A 19,752-nucleotide genomic window follows, 5' to 3' on the forward strand; every position below is an offset into this window, starting at 1 on the left:
AAGTATTCCTTATGAAACTTGAAATTCTAATTACTACCTTGGTGACTTTATCTCACTGTAATGTCTTTCATAAGCTTTATTTTTCTGTGTATGTGTATGTCTGTGTGTCTTCCACAGGTTGGAACAAGAAATACAGAAATTAGAAAGTGAGGAATCTCAAATATCTGCCAAAGAACAAATCATTTTGGAGAAACTAAAGGAGACTGAGAAGTCCTTCGACAACTTGCAAAAGGTATTTAAAAAAAAAAAAAAAAAACATTGGACATAGACTGAAACTGAGACTCTTAGCACTATTCCAAAATAGCAGCTATAATTCATGCATTTACAGGAAGGTTGAGGGCAGTTGCAGAGCATTTATTTCAAACCAGGATGACCAAAAGCAGCAAAGATACAGAGGTGTCAGATCTATTTCGGTTTGGACTATTTGGATTTCCCCTCTCCATTCCAGCCTTTTCAAGAAGGAGATTTAGTACCCTATCTCATAGCTTATCTGCATGTGAGCTTTTGGAAACCAATGAAAGATGTTAGGATGCCTGGAAGGAATCTCAAGCTTCCCCCTCCCAGTAGCACCCAAAAATAGCATCATTTGACATAAATGCCACTTTTGAATGATGCTGCCTATGAAAAACAGCAAGAGTTCTCCTTTCTGTTACGAACATGTCCCGCCTCCTTGGCCTTTAACTGCACCTAGACCTGAGGAGCCAAAGACCCAGTTACCCATGTAAAAGTGACAAAGAACCATAAAAGCAATCCTAAAAAGTTTTAACCAGTCTTCTTTCTTTTTTCTCTTCACAGACTTTCTCACACCAGGATGGTGGTAAGCGCCTTTTTACTACTGTTTATCTTTGAGTTTAACAAACGTTACATAGCTGTGTTGCAAAAGTTTACAGAGCAAGGATTCTTCCATTCATTGCGTGATTCTGATTTACTGCTAGAGCCATTACCTTTTTCTTTGATGCTGTTGCAGTGCAAGCACAAATGTCACTGTTTCTGTGGGGCAGCATTCCTTTGGTAGGGCTCCAGCGACTGCTATGTACATACTAGGAAAAATAAAATAAGGGATGTCTTAAAACAGTCACTGATCAAGACCTCCAGATGTCTTCCAAGTTACTGACCTCTTCCACAACACGACAGCCCAACAGTGCAGACTCCTTTTCACCTGCTCAGTGATCTATGCTCCCCCTTCATGAGCTCATACTATTAACAAACTGCTAAATACAATGTGGACTGCTCCTAATTTACAGCAACAATCTGCTTTTGATTAAAATTGGATTACATCTCTGATGAAAGACATTCTATCTGTGACTACTGTCATTGAAGGAAAGCCTTGCGTAGGTGAATGAGGATGCAATAATTCCTAGTTTATGAGCTCAATGTGACAAGATATGTGGTCAATCTAAATACTGGTATTCAAATGCAGGTGTCTGGGTGAACAAAACATACAGTTTGTTGCAAAAAGTCTTGCTGTGCACCTCCACAACTATCAGGACCCAGGAAGGACAGCACATTGATCCATCTGCAGATAACTCTGTACTCCAGACACAGGTTCCCAGCACCCAACTTCAAACTGATAAGATGCAAATTTCTAGTTCCTCCAGCTACTGACAAAGTTATTTGCAGGCTTACTTAAGGCATAGGTGGGGGACATGTAGGATGATCCGGACATATTATAGCATGGGTACACAAGTGTAGGTTAATACATAGCCCATTAATTGATTTAGTTCTGCTGGAGGGAGATTCTTTTGATTGATATTAATATTAGCTGGTTATGAGGTTTTATTTTTACCTCAAAGATCCAGTTCAGAAATGTTAAATTCTGTTAACAGTGTAATTCAATCTTGAGGTTAGCTTCAGGAGTTTAAAAAAAAAAAAAAAAAAAAAAAAAAAAAAAAGTCCTAGTAGGACACTTTTCTGTGAGAATTTGTTTTTTTCTCTTTCCTGAAGCTTTTGAAGTTGTCTATCACAAAGTAAATAAATATTCAAAATGGCAAATACATTGTACCTGTGCAGAGCGATAAGCTTCCTAAACAGGAATCAGTGCTTACAGGTATTAGCACATAATATAGCACCTAACACATGCAGCAACCTTCAGGACTCCTGCAAGGCACGGTCTGCCTTTTCATGAGTGATATGATAAAACTTGAGTCAAACAAAACTCCACTTAGCAAACGTGAGGCAACAGTTTCCCCTGAAGCTTTTTCTTGTAGCAGTACTCTTGCATCTGCAGTACTTTGTTCAACCTCACCATGCTCAAGATTTGGCCTGATCTCAGCACATTATTCCTTCACAGACTGAGCCATAGCTTGTGATGTCTGTAGGCCTAACAGGTAACAGTAAAACTATGTAAATGGCAACAGGTTGCTCGCAGAACCCTTGTGTGACCAGAGGAGGGAGGGGATTTAGATAAGTTAATGGGTACCTCTTCTGAAGGCTTGGTTTACCTGCCTTACCTCATCCTCTTGATAGCTGGTCATCCTCTAGGCAGTTTTGTGAAGCAGACTGCACTCTGAGGCTCTAGAAATATTCAGGGCTGTGAGCCATCACACTGACACAGGTCTGCCTCCCATTGCGGGCATGGTATGGCTGTGCATGCCTGCATGGATAAAGCTCTGTTTTCTGCTGCCCAACAGCGGTCTGTGTTGGCAGCTGATCACAGAAACAAGAGGTTATGTATATTGCTAGCTGTGAGCAGTTCAATAACGTAGATTTGTCCACTTTTCAAATACACATACAACTTCTTTTATTGAGGCAGATCATTCATTTGTCAACTGTATAATGTATGTTGCAGGGGAAAATGATAGGAACCATTTCATTTTACAGCAAAGCTATGTAAAAACATACAGAGTCAGTACATACACCAATTGCTACCTATGTTGGCAGACCATTCAACTGATGCCTGGAAGACTGAGTTCATATATCTCATGTTAGTTCACAGAATACATACTTCCCTTTATTCTAAATGTAGTGACGATGTAGAAAGTGATTTACCTCACCAATGTATCCCTCTACGTGCTTCTGTGCCATGTATGTGGCGTTGACATAGCTTTTGCTTATGTAAAAAAAAAACTGAGCAGGGAGCTCAGAGCCCAGAGAAATACAGAGGGAGATGAGGGAAGAGAAGAGGTGGTAGACAGTGATGGTCAACCCAGTGGCTCGGTATCCTTCCTGAGTGACTGTTTTGGCAGTGACCAACTAATGAGCTTGAAGTCATCCAGACACAATAAACGCGAATCCCACATTTCCAGGGTACAAACATATTTTGCCATTATAGATTGCCACACAAAATAAAGCTGAGCAGAAACCAAGGTTCTGCCAGTGGTTCTGTACTCTGCAGTCAACCTTCTGCCAGCCTATGGTGCCCTAGGCCCACAGGAGAAGCTCTCCAGTTAAACAAGGCCTGAGATAACACTAGGGATGGTGTCATTTATTGCTTTCCATGTCTACAGGCAAAACCAGGAACTCTGTAGTATTGTTCTGCATGCCTAGTGTGAACAAATAGAGAAGAGAGTGCTCACACTCCATGTGTGCATATGTTTGTGACTCAGTGTATGCATAAACTAAAAGCCCCATTAAGATCCAACATGACTCTGTTGACTCTTTGCCCTGGGGTAAATTCATTCCCTGCAGCCTTAAGCCATCAGAATGCAAACTGCAGTCTGCTACTTCAGTGAACAGACAAAAGCCATAGCTGCAGCAACTCTACAGTTTGCATGAGCTGTTTGAATCTTGTGTATGTTAACATGTGCTTGACAACACTGTGACTGAAAACCTGATGTGGATGGTTTGATTCCCAGCTGCTGGCTTAGCAACCCATCTAGCTTCCTCTGCTTCAATCTGGATTGACACACAGCCACCTGCTCAGACCCACGTTCCTGGTCTTACAAGTGTGGTGGGGGCTCATCATCTTTGTTCACCCTGCCATAATGCTCTGCAGAACTAGACGGCTTTACAGGGGAACAGCCCTGTCCTGAGTGCCAGTGTGCATGGCAGAATTCAGGCACCCAGTTTGTGGGTAGTTAGGCATTTTAAAATAAATCAAGCTCTTGGAAAACGAGCTCACCGTGAGCTACTTTGAGCAGCCCCAAAGGTTTTGTTCTGTGTAAGCACCCTTGAAAGGTTACCAGGCCCTATATGTGTTCTCAGTCACTTCAGTAGTCTGATAATACAGAGAAGTGCCATAATCCTAAAATGTACCTTGTTGTAAATAGTATGAAAAGCCACAGGGCATGTTTTATGGCATTCTTAGGTATTAATAGCTCATCAAAGGTTGAAATGGAGCTACTGAATGGAGTCAGTTCAAATGCCTTAATTTATGACCTGTCTAACTTCTTATGTGAACAAAATGCTAATTGTGTCTCAGCTGCTCCTTGTAAAATTGCTCTCATATTGATTTTAGACCTTGTTGCCAGAGAAACAAAGGGAAATAAGCTCTTTTCGTCCAGGGTCGGGTGGGGGGGAGCTATCACAGAAACAGCCAAAACAAATCAAACCAAATATCCTAGTCCCTCTGATATCCTTCTGATACACGTCCCCCCCACTACAACTTTCCCACTCTCTGGTAACTGGAGATTGTCTGGAATCCATTTTAAAGTACTTTATTATATGTTTCTAAGCTGAGTCAATACTAGCAGCAACTGAAAGACATTGCCTTCTAACACAAGAGGCCAAAAAGTCAGTACCTTACTAAAGTCCATAGACATGCAAGCATCACAGTGAGAAGTGCTTGGCCTACTGCTGGACAACAGCAGTGCTAAATGATGGGATGTGCTGACAACACCCATACATGGACAGACAAGTCTGTCACTCAGGTCATTGGATGAGTGTGCAATGAAACTGCTGTTCCAGCATCACACTCAGTGGGGTAAATAATTACTAAATTTCTGCCATTTCCAGAATACAATGTGCCTTCTCGTTATGGCCCAGAAGCAGTTTCAACATTTCTTACTTCTGAGAAATTACTTCAGTTTTCAATACTAGCCTGCTCATTTGCTGGTGATGTTTCACAGAATAACAACAGAGAGCATTGCACCAATTTCTCACCAGAGGCAAGACACCCTACAAAAGAAAGCAGCTGTTACTGGCCACTGTTCAGTCAGCTGTGTCCTAAACAATAATTTCTCCTGGACCATATTGCTAAAAAGAAAAAATTAGAAAAAAGAACCTTCAAGGAAACATTGTGCATTGAAAATATAAAGGCTCAGTTGCCAAGACTGCCATTTGTCACTGAAGTGTGAAATAAAGCAGTATTTCCCCAACTGAGTTTTTTGAAATTCATCAACTTCCTGACTTTCCTGAATGAATTTACACTGTGCCTCTTCCTCATCCTATTCTGACACAGGAAACAGAAAAGACAGAGCAGGTCTCTTTCATAGGATCATAGAATCACAGAATGGTTTGGATTGGAAGGGAGCTTTCTTGAGTCATTTCCATTGCTCCAGTGGTGAACTGTCCTCTTCAGGACTGCAATTACTACCTCATCGTATCAAGCAGCTCCAGTGGCCACTGCAGGCTACTAGGGCATAAAACCATTCCACTCGCAGCAGGCACAGCTGTCCTTCAAAGGAGCAGGTTTGGAGTTAGAGGTGACATGTCTTGCTCTTATTGGCAGTGCCATCGGGTACAACATGTGTTTCTTGATTTTTTGGGGGGGTGGATATTGGCCGACAGGGAACACAGTGAACGTATCTCCACTCACAAGAGAAATGCCGGCAGTGATGTAGCCACCAACATGGAACCTCATTTTCTCTCATCCGTCTCCATTTCACATTCACTGTCTGCACTAATCCTTTGTATTTCACCTGCTCACAAACAAGAGGCACTGAGGAAGGCAGATTTTCCCTCCTCTCCTCACAGGTGAACCAGGTCATATCAAGGGCACAGCAGCTTAATTTCACAATGTATCTGCAACGTATCCTTGGAGGACGACATATCTTCTGCATCAGACCAGATGGAATTTTATGTTTGAACAGAAATTTCACCTTTTCCACACAAAATTTAAAAAATTCCCAACTGACAAGAAACTGATTTTTTTTCCCTGCTTCTTTTGTTTTGGAAGTCAAACTGAAAGTTAGTTACTTGCATATCTCTCCTCAGAGCTCTTTTGATTCAGCCACTGAACCTTAGCAGAAGTTATATTTAACCCAGTCATAAAACTTCTCCCAGTATATGTTTATAAAACATCTTTAATGTCTTTTCTAAAGAATATATTTAGTTTGTGGTAAACAACAGTAAGCAAGTCAGCCTTCCAGCAAGTTCTCTACTTTTTTGAACACTGTTAATGAACAGAGGCACTACAGAGCTAGCAAGAACTTAATAGGTGCTGCAGGGCACAATGGGCACCCTACTAGACTATATCTATATGTTATTTCATTATTAGCTATATTAATATCTCTAAGAACAAAGAGCCAACTGGCAGTTCTATAATATGCGAACAACCCACACAAAAAGAACTGGCCTTTCATCTCTTTCAGCCAACAACAGCATTTTTAGGCTTTTATATCTCTATGTGAGATGTTTGTTATGCTAGATATTACTCCGGGTTTGTTCCTTGCCCATCCCATCTTTCCCCCCAACACTTCCCATATTTAAAGGTCACAGACTTGATAAATCCAGAACCTCCTGACAAATAATTTTGTGTGTTGAACTTACACAAGGTTTGAGTCATCTGGACCCATTCCCTCCTACCTCAGCTAGTTTACTGAACACCAATCACACGACTGTGACTTTGCATTTTGTTTGCTTTGATCCAATTATCTAATACAAAGCTCCAGCAACTATTGTCAGGGCTGACAAATTAACACTCTGCTGTCTAAGCAATGAAGCCACTGGGGCTCGAAGCACCAATCTAACTGTTTCCTGTTCTCTGACACCAGATGCAGTAAATTACATTTGCTCCCAGATCCCTGAACTCCCAACCCTCTATTCACGATCACCAGAGCCAGTTCCTGGGCGGGACGGAGCAAGCAGAGTAGCTGGTAAGTCTCAAGGAGCAAAGCTTTATAATACCAATCCAGTAGCCATGAACTCTTCTTTGTTATATTTCCTTAATTGGTCTGGACTCCCGATACCATTTAAATGCCAGGAAATGCTGTTTGATACATATTTTTCAAATAAGTCAAGGCTTTGTAGGCAGCAGAGAGCACTCTCAAAACACTGTATATTGACCAAACACAAGCAGCGTAGGAAATGTGTCTTTTTTTTTTTTTTTTTTTTTTTTTTTTTTTTTTTTTTCTTTTTGTGAAAACACTTAGTTCCTTCCATCTCTGCTTAGAAAAATACACAATATCCACGCCATGGTTTTACCTCCTCCACTGTACCCAAGTGACTCCCCTCAAGATGAATGAGACATACAAGCACTCACAAGCCTCCAGTCATGCTTCAAACTTAAATGCCACTTTATACCACTTTGTTACCATTCTTTCTTCTCAAGAAAAAGTGTGGGGAGAATTATAATGATGTGTTTTGTGCTTGCAGCCATACAGAAAGCATTGTAACGCCTATTTTCAGACTGTGTACTGTCCTAAATGTACCGGTGTGATCGTTAAAAGCTGCACGTGTTCCTCATTTTAAAGAGCCTTCTTCTCTAAACAGCGTGTTCCCTATCTCAAACCAAACTGCTTGTGGCTACTTAAGAGGTGTCTAGAGGAATAAGAAAAGAAAAGGTGGTTATCAGAAAGAACGAGTTAGTAAGCATAACAAAGTAGCTTTTGCAGCTGAGACACTGTAGACCACTATTGGATATGTCATTTTGTTCAGATAAAATGTTCCTATTGCAAGCTGTACTAAAACCTTCTCTTCCACCAGTGCTTACCCTAATCTGTCTGAAAAGCAAGTTTTTCACTGTGTTTTGTGCCATTTTGTCGATACCAAGAATGCAAACATTTATTTCACTCTTTGGATGACCAAGAAGCCTTGTTCACATATCCCTTGAGAAGAGTATTCTGTGTATGAGAAGACACTAGCACATGTCTAGCTAACAGTCTACAAGGGTAACATCCATCTTAATATATTTCCAAAGTCTATTAAGATTTTTTTAAAAGAATAGCCTCAGAATCCCACAGTTTAAAGCAATAGGAGAAGCCAGTTCTTTTCATATGTACATTGGGATCTTGTTGTCATGAAGCACTGTGTCATGTTACACTTTAATTAAAGCTTGTACAGAAGGCTTGTCCCCATGAATACAGGCTGTCATCTTCTAGTACTGCTTTCAGTTTCAACTCCATTGTCAGACAGCTTTGTATTGTGTTAACAGAGCACATTTGCAGTAAATAAGCTCTAGCTGAATAAATTTTATAAATCTGATTAGTTCAGTTCTCAGCTATGTTGACAAGCTGGACTGCTAGATTTTCCTGTAGAGAAGTAGCATTGTGCATATCAGTGGATAAACAGAGTTCTGTTATTCATTTCTCCCGTGGCAATGTGCTTCACTAGTGAACAGCTTTCCAAGACTTTCAGATATATTTATGCATTTACTTGCAAAAGTAGCTTTGATGTGATCTCCAGGGTAGGTCATAAAGCACAAGTTATATCAAAAACACTACTGCTAAGTTATCATAGATAAAAAGAAAATGTTGACAATGGCAAATGTTTAAGCTGATTTGACAAACATCAAATACACAAGGACATGACCACCCTTGTGAACTTTCTAAATCAGGTCTGTCTTCAGCACAGAGAGTTCCATGCAGTGCTGGAGCTTGTTGACCAAATTCTTCCTAATATGTAGGATATTGTCAGCTACACCCATTCTGCAGTATCTAAATTTTTCATCTAAAGATATAGTGGTGTTCATGATGCACCACGTGATTGATTACATAATGCTGATGAGAGATTTCATTTTGAGAATACATTTTAAAATATTCTACTCCATGAGAATAATAAGACTGAAAGAATGCATTTTATGTATAGTTTTTAATCGTAATGGTGTTCAAAATACAAACATATCAAGCTACACTGACCCTTGGGCAAATTATTCTATGTTCACTTGAAAAAAAAGGCAGGAAGAAAGCCAAGACACCAGTTTTTGGTGTCTCAGGTAAGAAAAATCATGATTATGCTATTTAGGTTCATTGGTGAAGATGGTCATCATAAGTTTCACAAACACTTCTCATTGCTTGCGGTAGTTCATAAGTGTCTGTGCTTGTCTGTTCAAGAATGTCTTAATCTATATGCAGGGGATATTTAAACAGATGAACACTTCTGCCTCTGGAAAATCCATGAAGACTTTACACATTTTTCTTTGAAAAGCTCTCCAGTGAGATGCCATTTTGTCTCAAAATCAGGGTTAGAGTGATGAATACTATTCCTGCTATGTGGTCTCAACTATTTTCGACTTATTGCTGCGTCTTTTTTAACTGCTAGAAAAGTTTATTTGCTATTCTAAAACAGCATCCCTCACACACGTATTTTTATCCATTGTTTCATGGTGCTTTGAAAATTGGTTCATTATTACTTTTTTCTTCACCTTCCCCCTTTGGAGACGATGCTTAGGCTCATCCAAAGAAGGGTGGGAGCTCCTCAAGGCCATTTAATATATTCTATTACCTTGCAAACAGAGATCACTGTTGAAGTCTTGGTGTGGAAGAAGAGATCTGTCCTGTCACAAATCTACAGGAAAAATTATCTCATTCCCATGTGATTTTGTTTTTCTACTTGCAGAACAGGGTTAAAAAAAAATGGTTCTTCACCCCTCTAAAATGTTTTGAATGCCATAGATGGAAGAGATAAGCAAGTGTAAGTGTTTATCAAGTCTGGGTGCTACTTGCAGCAAACAAAACTTCTTACCAGCTAACTGGTAGTTTGATGACAGAAAAGGAAAAGAATATAAACAGGTTGCTGGAGATTAGTTTAATTAGATTTAGTTTTAGTTATTATTTAATTTTGAGGCAAGTTCAGAAGGGAAATAGCAAGGCCAGACTGCATGCTGTCACTTCCCTTTGTCTAAAGTACACCTAACCTAAGTGCTCTTGGCACTCCTGACTGACCAGAGGCAGCCCCACATAGTGTGAGTTGGAAGACTGCATCCCATCTGACACAGGTATGTCTTGCCTCCAACTACACAAGAAGCTGTAAATTAGTAACTATCTCTGTTCACAGCATTGCTTTCCACTTCTAACGTAAAGCACTTGACCCTTTAGAAGCAGCTGACAGGAAAAGGGGCACCATAGTTTTCTTTGTCTGTTTGGCAATTAACCATTCACTGGCTTTTTTTGTTGTAACATGCACTTCCTTTCTTGTTTTCATTCAAGCTTTGTGCACCATGGAAATTAATGTGGAGAAAGACAAACAGACAGGAGAGACCAAGATTGTCTCTGCTTCACCTGTTGGCCCAGATGAGGCCCATCAAAGAGGATTCAAAGTCTATGATGATGGTACCAAGGTAGTCTATGAGGTTCACTCTGGTGGCACAGTGGTAGAAAACGGAGTACATAAATTAAGCTCAAAGGACGTAGATGAACTTATGCAAAAAGCTGGACAATCAAATGTAAAAGGAGGGTATGAAATAATGACTGTGTCAGACAGAAATGCAGTAGCTGATGGAAACCTTAGCCATATGAAGGAGCAAATGCTCTTCAAGGAGGCAAAGCTGGAAATGGTACACAAACCAAACAAAGGGCATGCTGTGAATTCCCAGCCCCAAGACAAACCCCGTGGTGGCGAAGTTCCAGAAGCCAGTGCAGATCAACCAGTGACAATGATATTTATGGGCTACCAGAGCATTGACGATGAAGAGGAGACGAAAAAAGTGCTGGGCTATGATGAAACCATCAAAGCAGAGTTGGTTCTGATCGATGAAGACGATGAGAAGTCTTTGAGAGAGAAGACAGTGACAGACATCTCCACCATGGATGGGAACGCCGCTGAGCTGGTCTCTGGCAGGCCCCTGTCAGACACAACAGAGCCCTCCTCTCCTGAGGGGAAGGAAGAGAGCCTGCCCTTGGAAGCTGCCCCAGGTACACAAAAGAAAAAGCGCTGTCAATGCTGTATTGTCATGTGAACACCTTCTTCTTCCCCACTCCGGCAGCTCCTGCTCCATCACTTACCTAGACCTCATTGTTCTTCTAGCTGCAATACTGTGAACTGGAAGTGAATGCCTCCATTGCCTTGCAGTTGGGTTGCTTTGATTTCTAGTTCTTCAGGAAGAGGAACGCATGGTTATTTTCCCATCAGATGCACACTTTGGGGTTCGAGGAGTGGTTGGAGATTTTATTTTATTTTTCTCCTTAATATTGCAGAGTGAGAGATAAGTGGGAAATGGAACAAATGTTTTCATATTTATTTGATCTATACATATATATAATATATATAATGAAAACACTTTTTACATTTTCTTTGGATATCTGGCAGGCTTCATCAGTTTCCTAGGATTTCATGGGAGTCTGAATTTCACAGCAGCCAGATATGAGAGCCTTAAAGAATGTCACTTCTCTTTTTTAAGACAAAAATCACATTTAAACATTATTTTATAGATGCTACTTTTTATTTCTCAGGGGAAGACTTAGATCATTTTACTATTTTAATTTCCTAAAACTTCCTTCCTGAAAGGTTTGCATAGTTTTGTTTTATGGTAACTTTTCAGTTTAGTTTGCAGTGTCACAAAAATCCATCAGCCATTTCTGCTTATTGGTAATACCAAAAGTGGACCTTAATTATTCTTTCTAGAAAACATATGAATGATAATTTTGCCTTATATAAATCTTCCAGATTACAGTATTGTATGTGAACTTCATCTCCCCGAATTACAACAGAAACTAACTTGACAAGAAAAAGATGCAGCTGTAACACCAAGTGAAATGGGGTTACTGATCTAATTACTTGCCTTTCAGTAACTCTGCCAATGTTATATATGAAGTTTCCTGCTGAACTCCAGTAGAGGAGAGATACTGCTTTCTATTTCCCTAGAATATAAGTAATCTTCTCTCACAATCTGACCCTGCTCGCACTGAATTCAGTGGGGAAATTCTCAGTGCTGGAAATGTGGGCAAGGCCAGATTTTTATTCTGCATTAGGAAACTGTTGTTTTTCATTGAGTGCACCTCCAGTGCACTGACGTACTGACAAGTGATGGGTCTGATCCTGCCATGCTTACCTAGCCAAAACTCCCGTGGAGGCCTACCAGAGTTTTGTTTAAGCAGCTGTTTCGGGAAGCGATCCTAGCGCCGTAAGGCTGACATTTTAAAAATGCTGGTGGTTTTGGATGCTTCACTTCCTGGTGTGGGATACTTCAGAGAGGCCCGATTTCCAACAGATTTTTCTTCTGCCCTCTGAAAATCAGGCCTTTAAAAAAACGTCTCAAAGTTAAACTTTAAAAAGGTGAATGCATCCAAAATCAATAGATGTCTCTTTATTTCTCAGTCCATTGTTTCTTCTAACTACAACGAAAAAGCAGCCAGCTTTTTCGTGGTAAGATACTATGAGCCTGATTCTTGTCTCACATTGGTTTTGCTTAGGTGCAACTTCACTCTGGTGAAATTAGTCTGGATTTGTAACAGTAGAAGTGAGACTGAAAATCAGGATTTGTGTTTTCTGATAGTGTTAAAAATACTGAAGAGTATTTTGAAGTGTCTTTGAAACTATCAGACTTTAAAAATGAATACAACAGAAAAAAAATATATTAAAAAGAAAGAAAGAAAGAAAGTAACAACAAGCCTCTTCATTCTGGGGTAGTTCCTATGGTATTTCTGTATTTTCTTGGATGGTGCTTTTACTGCATTAATTGTTAGTTCAGAGCATCTGATTAAACAGTTCTTGCTCTGTACTCTTTTCTTTCTGTGCCAGTAAAAAAGACACTTGCTCATTACAAAGGTTATATGAGGCACACTAAAAACAGACACAAGAAAATGCAAAAGGTAGTTCCTATGTATGATCACTTAGCTGTCAATACGGAGTTGGTCAATGTAACTTTTCACCACTGCCCAGGTTACAGTAATAAAAAAAGAAAATTGGTGATTAAGAAAAGAGAGCTACATCCATCTGACACCTGCAGGAATTATGCTGGCCTCTCAATTTTGCTTCAGTGGCCTGATTTAACATGTAATAGATTTCTGCATGTTCCTCAGCCTCCTCTGGGGCTTTTGGATAAGAGAAGGACCAAACCCAGCAACAGAAACTCTGAAAATCATCACTTGACTCAGGCCTATGTGATTAACAGTTGTATCAGAGAAGAGAATGGCTGCAAGGTTGTGCACTGTGACAATTACTACTAGTGTCTGTTTGCTAGAAACTGTGTTGGAGATTAGCAACCTGTATTTTTGTTGGTTTGGAATGTTTTGGGTTTGTTGTTGGGTTGTTGGTTTTTTTGCTTTGTTGTTGTTGTTGTTGTTGTTGTTGTTTTTCCAGAAATGGTAACTATTTACAAATCTTGACACTTCTTAAATCAAGGCCATGAGCTTTCAGCTCTATCACATGGCTTCATGAGGCGGTCCTCAAGTTTAGCAGACCAAGGTGTGGGTAGTTGACCCCGGGGGCTGAGCTATCCTAACTCATCCTATTACTATTCATCAGCCTGGCCGTGGTAATCCAGACCCTGACACCATCACACAGAACCATTTCAGGGCTTTTTGTGCGTTTCCAAGGAGCAATGTGAAGTCACTGCAACTTAGCTGAAGAGCACTGACCCATGCAGCTTTAGTCACATCATCATTGCTTGCTCCACTCCAGGCACTGTGCAATGGGGAAATAGCCAAGGCTTCAGCAGGGCATGCTTAGAACTTCAAGGATTGCAAGAACATTGTGACATAAACCAGAGGGACAGTAAAACAGTTTTTACTTCTTTTCTGCACCATGAAAGCCTCTGGAGTCTGACTCAACCTACTCAGGAGCCAGTGTGAGGCCTGCAAACATGCTTTGCAGTAGTTCTGTCATTCTGGGGCCAGCATACTTCACCTCAAAAAACATCTTCTGCATCTCTTGTCCTGGTCTGGTCAGTCATTCCCCCTCTGGGTGTGATCCTGCCTTCATGGCCACCCTGGCCTCCTCACCTCTTCCCAGGCCAAACGTTTTCCCTACCACTCTTCCCCTTACAGACATTTTCCCCACAGTCCTCTGCTCATGACATTTGGATTTGACTGAGGACACTCTCGGGTACCACTCCTTATCTGATCTGTCCATCCTTCTCTTCAGCCTTGCACTCCCCAGTCAGATGATCTTCTGGTTCAATACAGACTCAGCTTTTTGGGGATGACTCCCTTAGTGGCCAGCTTTGGGAGATGCATGCTGAGGCTGGGACCAGAATACATCTGAGACCATGTGACATTTGAGGCACAATGTAGGAGGGAGATGGTGGCATGTAAGAGCTCAGAAGTGGCCCTTCAGTGGTTAGAAGTAGAGCACAAGCCTTAAAACTTAAACCTGCCAAATACCTACTGCTCAGTACCTGTAGCTGACATTGAGTGCCTAGGAAGGCCAGTGTTTTTTGTGTTCATATGAACTTCATGGTTAACGGGCCATGACAGATCAAAAAAAAAAAAACAACCTGAAGGTGAGTTGCAAAGGGTTTGTCTTTGTTAGTCAATGGTAGTTCCATATCTGAGGTCAAGCAAAACACAAAACAAACGCAAATCAGTCTGAACTCTGAGAGTCTTAGCTACACTGCCTGAAACATGCTTATTCCAATCATTTTCTTCTGCAAGTGCAACAGCCTTGTTGGACATCAGCTTGTCCATACTAGCCATTAGACTGCAGCCAAATTACATGGGAATTCAAGTGTGTTAGTATATGCTGATGAATGTAAACTGATTTCCAGGGCTTCTTTGAGCTTTGGAAGGCATGATTTTTTCTTCATGCCCTCAGACAGAAAGCAGCCAGTGGAAATATATGCACAATCAGATCTGAAGGAAAAGGTCCACTCTACAGTAAAGCAGAGAGAGATTTCATAAGGATCGTAACGGGAGTTTTTTGTATTGTTTTGAGCAAACTCCCTGTCTCTTTATCTTATGCCATCATCTGTGCATTTTCTATTTCAGCATGAAGAGATACAAAAAGGTACAGTCAGAAACTGATTCAGTGTTAACATTTTGCCACAACGAACTGCTCGCCTTAATTTTTGTAAGGAAAACAAGGAAACTCTTTTCAGCATATCTTTTCCTAAACTGGAAAAAAGTAACCTATGAAACTTTTTTATATTTTGTATTTTCTAAGTTTCTATGAACCCAGTTTCCATGTTGTCCCTTGTTTTCATTCAGGGACTGTTTATTTTCAAACCACTGCATCCTACTTCTTCTTTTTTTAAATAAAAAAAAAAACAGAAGAAAAATACAAATCAGAAAACACAACATTAGAATTAGTGGCTAGGCAATCTCTTTCAATTGCAAGAATATCAATACAGAAAGAAAAGAATTACAGGGTTATTTTCTTTTTTTATTTTCCCGTGGCTGATGTACTGTATGGTATATGTTTACAGAACTCCTTTGGTCTGCCTTTGTGATGTTATCTAAATGAATGACAAAGTAGGTATGATGTGCCATTTGACAGTTTGCCTTAGAACTCTTGGGTTTCCTTCTTTTTGTATCTTCGTTTCTTTTTTTTTTTTTTCCCACTTTTTTTTTTTTCCCAAAAAAAGTGCAGGCTGTATTCCAAAGCTGTATAAACACAACATTATCTTTCAATCCCCAGTAAGAGAAGAGTGCACAAGCCCTTCTCCATGAAGCGAACCTGTAATGGTGCAATAAAAGTCCCCCGTCCTGCAAACAGAATCACATATGTCTAACCCCAGTGTACGTAGGCCTATTTCAGTCAACAGGACTACTCATGGGAGGAACGTGTGTGTAGATGTCTGCAAGACCAGGGCATGAGTGATTAATACAGGGTGTAGTTTGGGTGTTATTTGGGTACCTGCACCACTTTCATACATGCTGAGTTTGCCCAGAACAGTCTAAACCTAGAGGCTAACTCTGAGTGTTGCTACTTCTGCTAAGAAAAACATAAAGCAAGATGGTGCTGAGCATGCAGTGGGATCAGGTCCTGAGTCAGCATTGCTGCCACAGCAGTGGTATTCTTGAGCAAACATTCAGTGGGACTTCCCTGACAACTATTTTATCGGTCCCCTGCTATTCTATCTAAGTTCATTACTGATTCTTAATGCTTAAGATCGGAAATACAACTTAGTTTGGGCAGGAAGATAGCATAGCGAATCATTAGAGAAATAAAAGGTGTTCTACAATTTGTCTTAGTCCAAAATCTAAATGGTGTACTTGGAAAGTAAGTGGGGATATAATAGAAAATGTAGTATTTTACATTTGCGTATTTTTTTAATGAATAAGTATTTTTGTAATGAGATACAAATCCTAAATAGGGATTTCAGTTTCTGAATATCATCCTACTTGTGACATTGAGCCTTTGAACTTTTTCATACATTGATGACAATGCCCAGCTTCTTGGGATCTTTTGTAGACCTAACCACATTTTTGTCCAGGATCACAACGCTTTTTAAAGAGTAACAGTACAAGAGTAGTATCCAAAACACCTGCTGTGAACACAGCTAAATGAATTCATTTATTTTCCCTTCCTTCTCTTCCTCGAAGAAAAAAAAAAAAAGAAAGAAGAAAAAAAGGTGGACCTATGCTTTCTATAGATAGACAACCTTATCTAGAATGCCATCAAGGTAGATAATAACTACTTTCTTTCAATAAAGAGATACAAATAATAAGAACTATAACATGTTTTTTTCAAAATACAAGAGATGGTGGCACTGGAAGGAGTAGAACAAAATCATTTGGACAAAGTGGAGAATTTTCCCACAGGCTAATATGTGGTATCTTACATTTTTTTAAACTCACTCTTTTTCAACTAGCTCTCTCTGTCTTTTAGGAAATTTAGGATTATCTCAGATTAAATTTCAAGAGCTTTCTGAAAAGCAAAAAAAAAAAAATTTAGTTCTGAGCTCAATCAGAAGTTACAGGCTATGACAATATCCAACGTTAAGGTGGACTGAAATTTTTGCATGTAAACAAGTAAGCTGTATAAAATGGATGAATTTATTAAATTTAGAAAATGAATGGATTTCCATCTAGTCCAAAGAGAATATAAATCCAACTTGTAATATAAACATATAATAGTATTTTACTTGTAAATAGTGACAAGGGTGCATGAAGTTCTTAAAAATGCCCCACATGTTTAAAATCAACAGCATCACAACACTGAGCCTTTTTCCTCATGGGTTCAAAATGTCTTGCAAATTACCTAATTCCTTTCCTGTGGCAGTTCCAGTTGAGCTACTCAATGGATTAAGACTGTGTTACGTTTCTTAAGGGCAAACTTGTGAAAAATTCTGATGCCCTTTCCCCACTTTGCAAATGCTTCTCTTATTTTGGGCAATATTGCTGTTATTGTATTGCAAACCTTCCTCTGTGATTGTTTCCCAAATGCTTCGTAAAGCAATTTTTAGATTTTTTTTTTTAAGGTCTACCTTAGAAATTGAAAAAAAAAAATAATTAGAGTGATCTGAGTAACTCACATCCATCAGTTTGGATACATTCATACACCCTTAACTTACACTGTAAACTAAGTGACTTAGACCTGATCTTGAATGTCTTGTTACACCTAAAGACTTGCTCATAAGCATACAACTAAGCACGCAAACTGCCCTTTTTAGTCTAATGGAAAGACCCATCTCAGAGAAATTTAAGGATAGGAACAAATGCTTTTGGGGTCTGGGCTTTAAACAATATTGCTATAAGCAAGGCTTACGCTGTTTTCACTGTATCTTCTTATTGCTTCAATTAGATAGATTTTGTAAATGGTGTTGTGAAACTGGTGCACTTTTCTGCAGAGAGATGTATATATAGACATGACCTCCTGGCCAACTGTGTTTGAAAGCAGACGAATGCCTTCTGGGCAACCAAAACTCCTGGTGGCCTGAGGAGGGCTGAGCTGAATTTCATGCCTGCACACAAACATGAATTAAAAGAGGCAGTGTGAGTTTCTCTTCCAAATTTTTCCCTTTGCACGCCTCTGCTCCAGACTCTGCCTGTCCCCTGTCTCTGTACTTGCTCTCATTTCAGACACCATTGCTCAGTTTTTCCTTTTTTCCCCTCTCTGCTTCACTTTTTGTGGTTCCCTATGAGCAAAAATGGGGGAAAGAAGAGAGACTAGAGCCAAAAATCTCACTCACCTCCGGCATGTTTGGTTGAGTCCCAAGTTACATGAAATGGCAGTATCCTGTCCTCAATTTTTGGACTTTTCCCTGCATTTTCCTAGATTTGTAGGGCAAATCTGATACCAGAGGAGCATTCTCTGTCTACTCATCTAGCATCCCCCGAGGTACCACAATAGCCTTGTTATTTAGGTAACAGTGCTGTCTTTCTTTCCATTCCTATGGGAACATGTTAAACCCCCAAGCTAGATATGAGCTCGATATGCCCAAGTGCATAAGATACCAGCATCCAGAAGCCTCGTAGGGGAGCAGGAGACAAACCATCCCCTAGCTGTCAGGTTGCTACCAGCAGGCTGAAGGAGCCAGGAGAAAATGTGAACTTCCCTGCAGACAGATCCAGCATACAAATGCGCTCTCAGTAAAGCTAGATGCCAAAAAGCTACTGTTGTCCCTCCAAGTTAATGTGGTGGTCAGAGAGGTGAACTCAAAAATAAAGAGGGTTCTGTGCAACCACATAAATTCCCAGTTGGACACAGTGCTTAAGCTCCGCTGACCTTAAGCAATTGCTGGAAGCGTAACTCGTACTTAAGCACTGTGCTCATTAGGGATAGCTTCAGGGGTGTGTTAAGATCTGCCTGCACCTATGGTTAAGGTGTTTAACTGAAAATGGGCTTGAATTTTGTCACTGTATTTTGCCAGGATGGATGTAGGCACCAATTAGGGGCTGATAGAAAAGATAAATTTGTTTGAAACCTTTTTATGGCCTCTGAATCTTTGCACAGCAAAGATAGACAAGCAAGAGCAGGTCAGGACAGAGGCAAAAGAACACTTCCAAATGTTTCCTGCCCTTCCCAACTCCATTCACTCCACAGATGAAGAATGACTCTTTATAGGGGTTCAAGAAAATGTTGTGTAAAATGCAGCTTTTATGGTGAATGTAGGTTGTGGTTGAGATTTTTTTTAAGCTTTAGTCTCCCACTTTCTTTGTGAGCTAATGTAAATAAATTCCCTTTTTGTTGGGGAAAATCTGCTGTGCTAACACTGGATTAGAATTGCTGGGGATAGCTGCTGTACTTTGTAACCTGAAGTGTACTTTTTTGACTGTTATGTTTTTTTCTTCAGATTAAAAAAAAAAAAAAAAAAAGTACAAAAAAAATCAAAAATAAATAAAACAAGAACACTGCCAGCAACAGCCATGCTGTAACTGTGGCTTCTCTCTTTTTTTTCTCTGTACAGTATTACTAGTAAATAAATCTGCCTTTTCACTGCGCCTACCTCTGTGTCTTTTTACTGTGTTTCTCTCTACCCACCAATCTTCAAAATATTCTGTGATCTCAAGGACACACCACACTGGAGCAGCCTCTCTCACTAAAAGAAATAAAGTACTAACTACACAGTTTGTTGTTTTTTCTTCTCTCCACTGCTGTGCCCTGCTGTTCTAACTGTTATTTCTCATAGTTGCTTCAATCCATACTAACTCTTCATACTTGTTACTGTCTCATTTCTCTTTTTCCTTCCCATCTTATGTGGTTCTTTGACATGCATATCATGGACCAAGTTACTCTAGGACTTCTTATATTTAAAGATGAAGTCGTCTTGGTTTAGATCAGTAAGACAGCATGTCCCAGGTCTACTCTTTCCTCATGGAGGGAAGAGTTCCATGC

At 40.0% G+C, this 19,752-nt stretch overlaps 1 protein-coding gene across 7 annotated transcripts in view; it reads left to right on the forward strand.

The window, feature by feature from the left end:
* PALM2AKAP2 (PALM2 and AKAP2 fusion) overlaps positions 1-19,752 on the forward strand; it is a gene marked incomplete at both ends in the record, with an annotated part of 248,520 nt that overhangs the window by 102,198 nt on the left and 126,570 nt on the right. For 2 of the 7 annotated variants that reach the window (XM_079548124.1, XM_079548123.1), the window contains 4 exons: positions 118-232; positions 796-817; positions 6,873-6,974; positions 10,245-10,949. In XM_079548124.1, the coding sequence (XP_079404250.1) occupies positions 118-232; positions 796-817; positions 6,873-6,974; positions 10,245-10,949 (944 nt within the window). Of the gene's footprint in view, positions 1-117; positions 233-795; positions 818-6,872; positions 6,975-10,244; positions 10,994-19,752 lie in introns of those variants that run through there. The other 5 variants (XM_079548126.1, XM_079548125.1, XM_079548128.1 and 2 more) reach the window with 3 other exon arrangements.

Source organism: Tetrao urogallus (assembly GCF_951394365.1).
Source record: "Tetrao urogallus genome assembly, chromosome: Z".
In the NCBI taxonomy this organism is placed as follows: Eukaryota; Metazoa; Chordata; class Aves; order Galliformes; family Phasianidae; genus Tetrao; species Tetrao urogallus.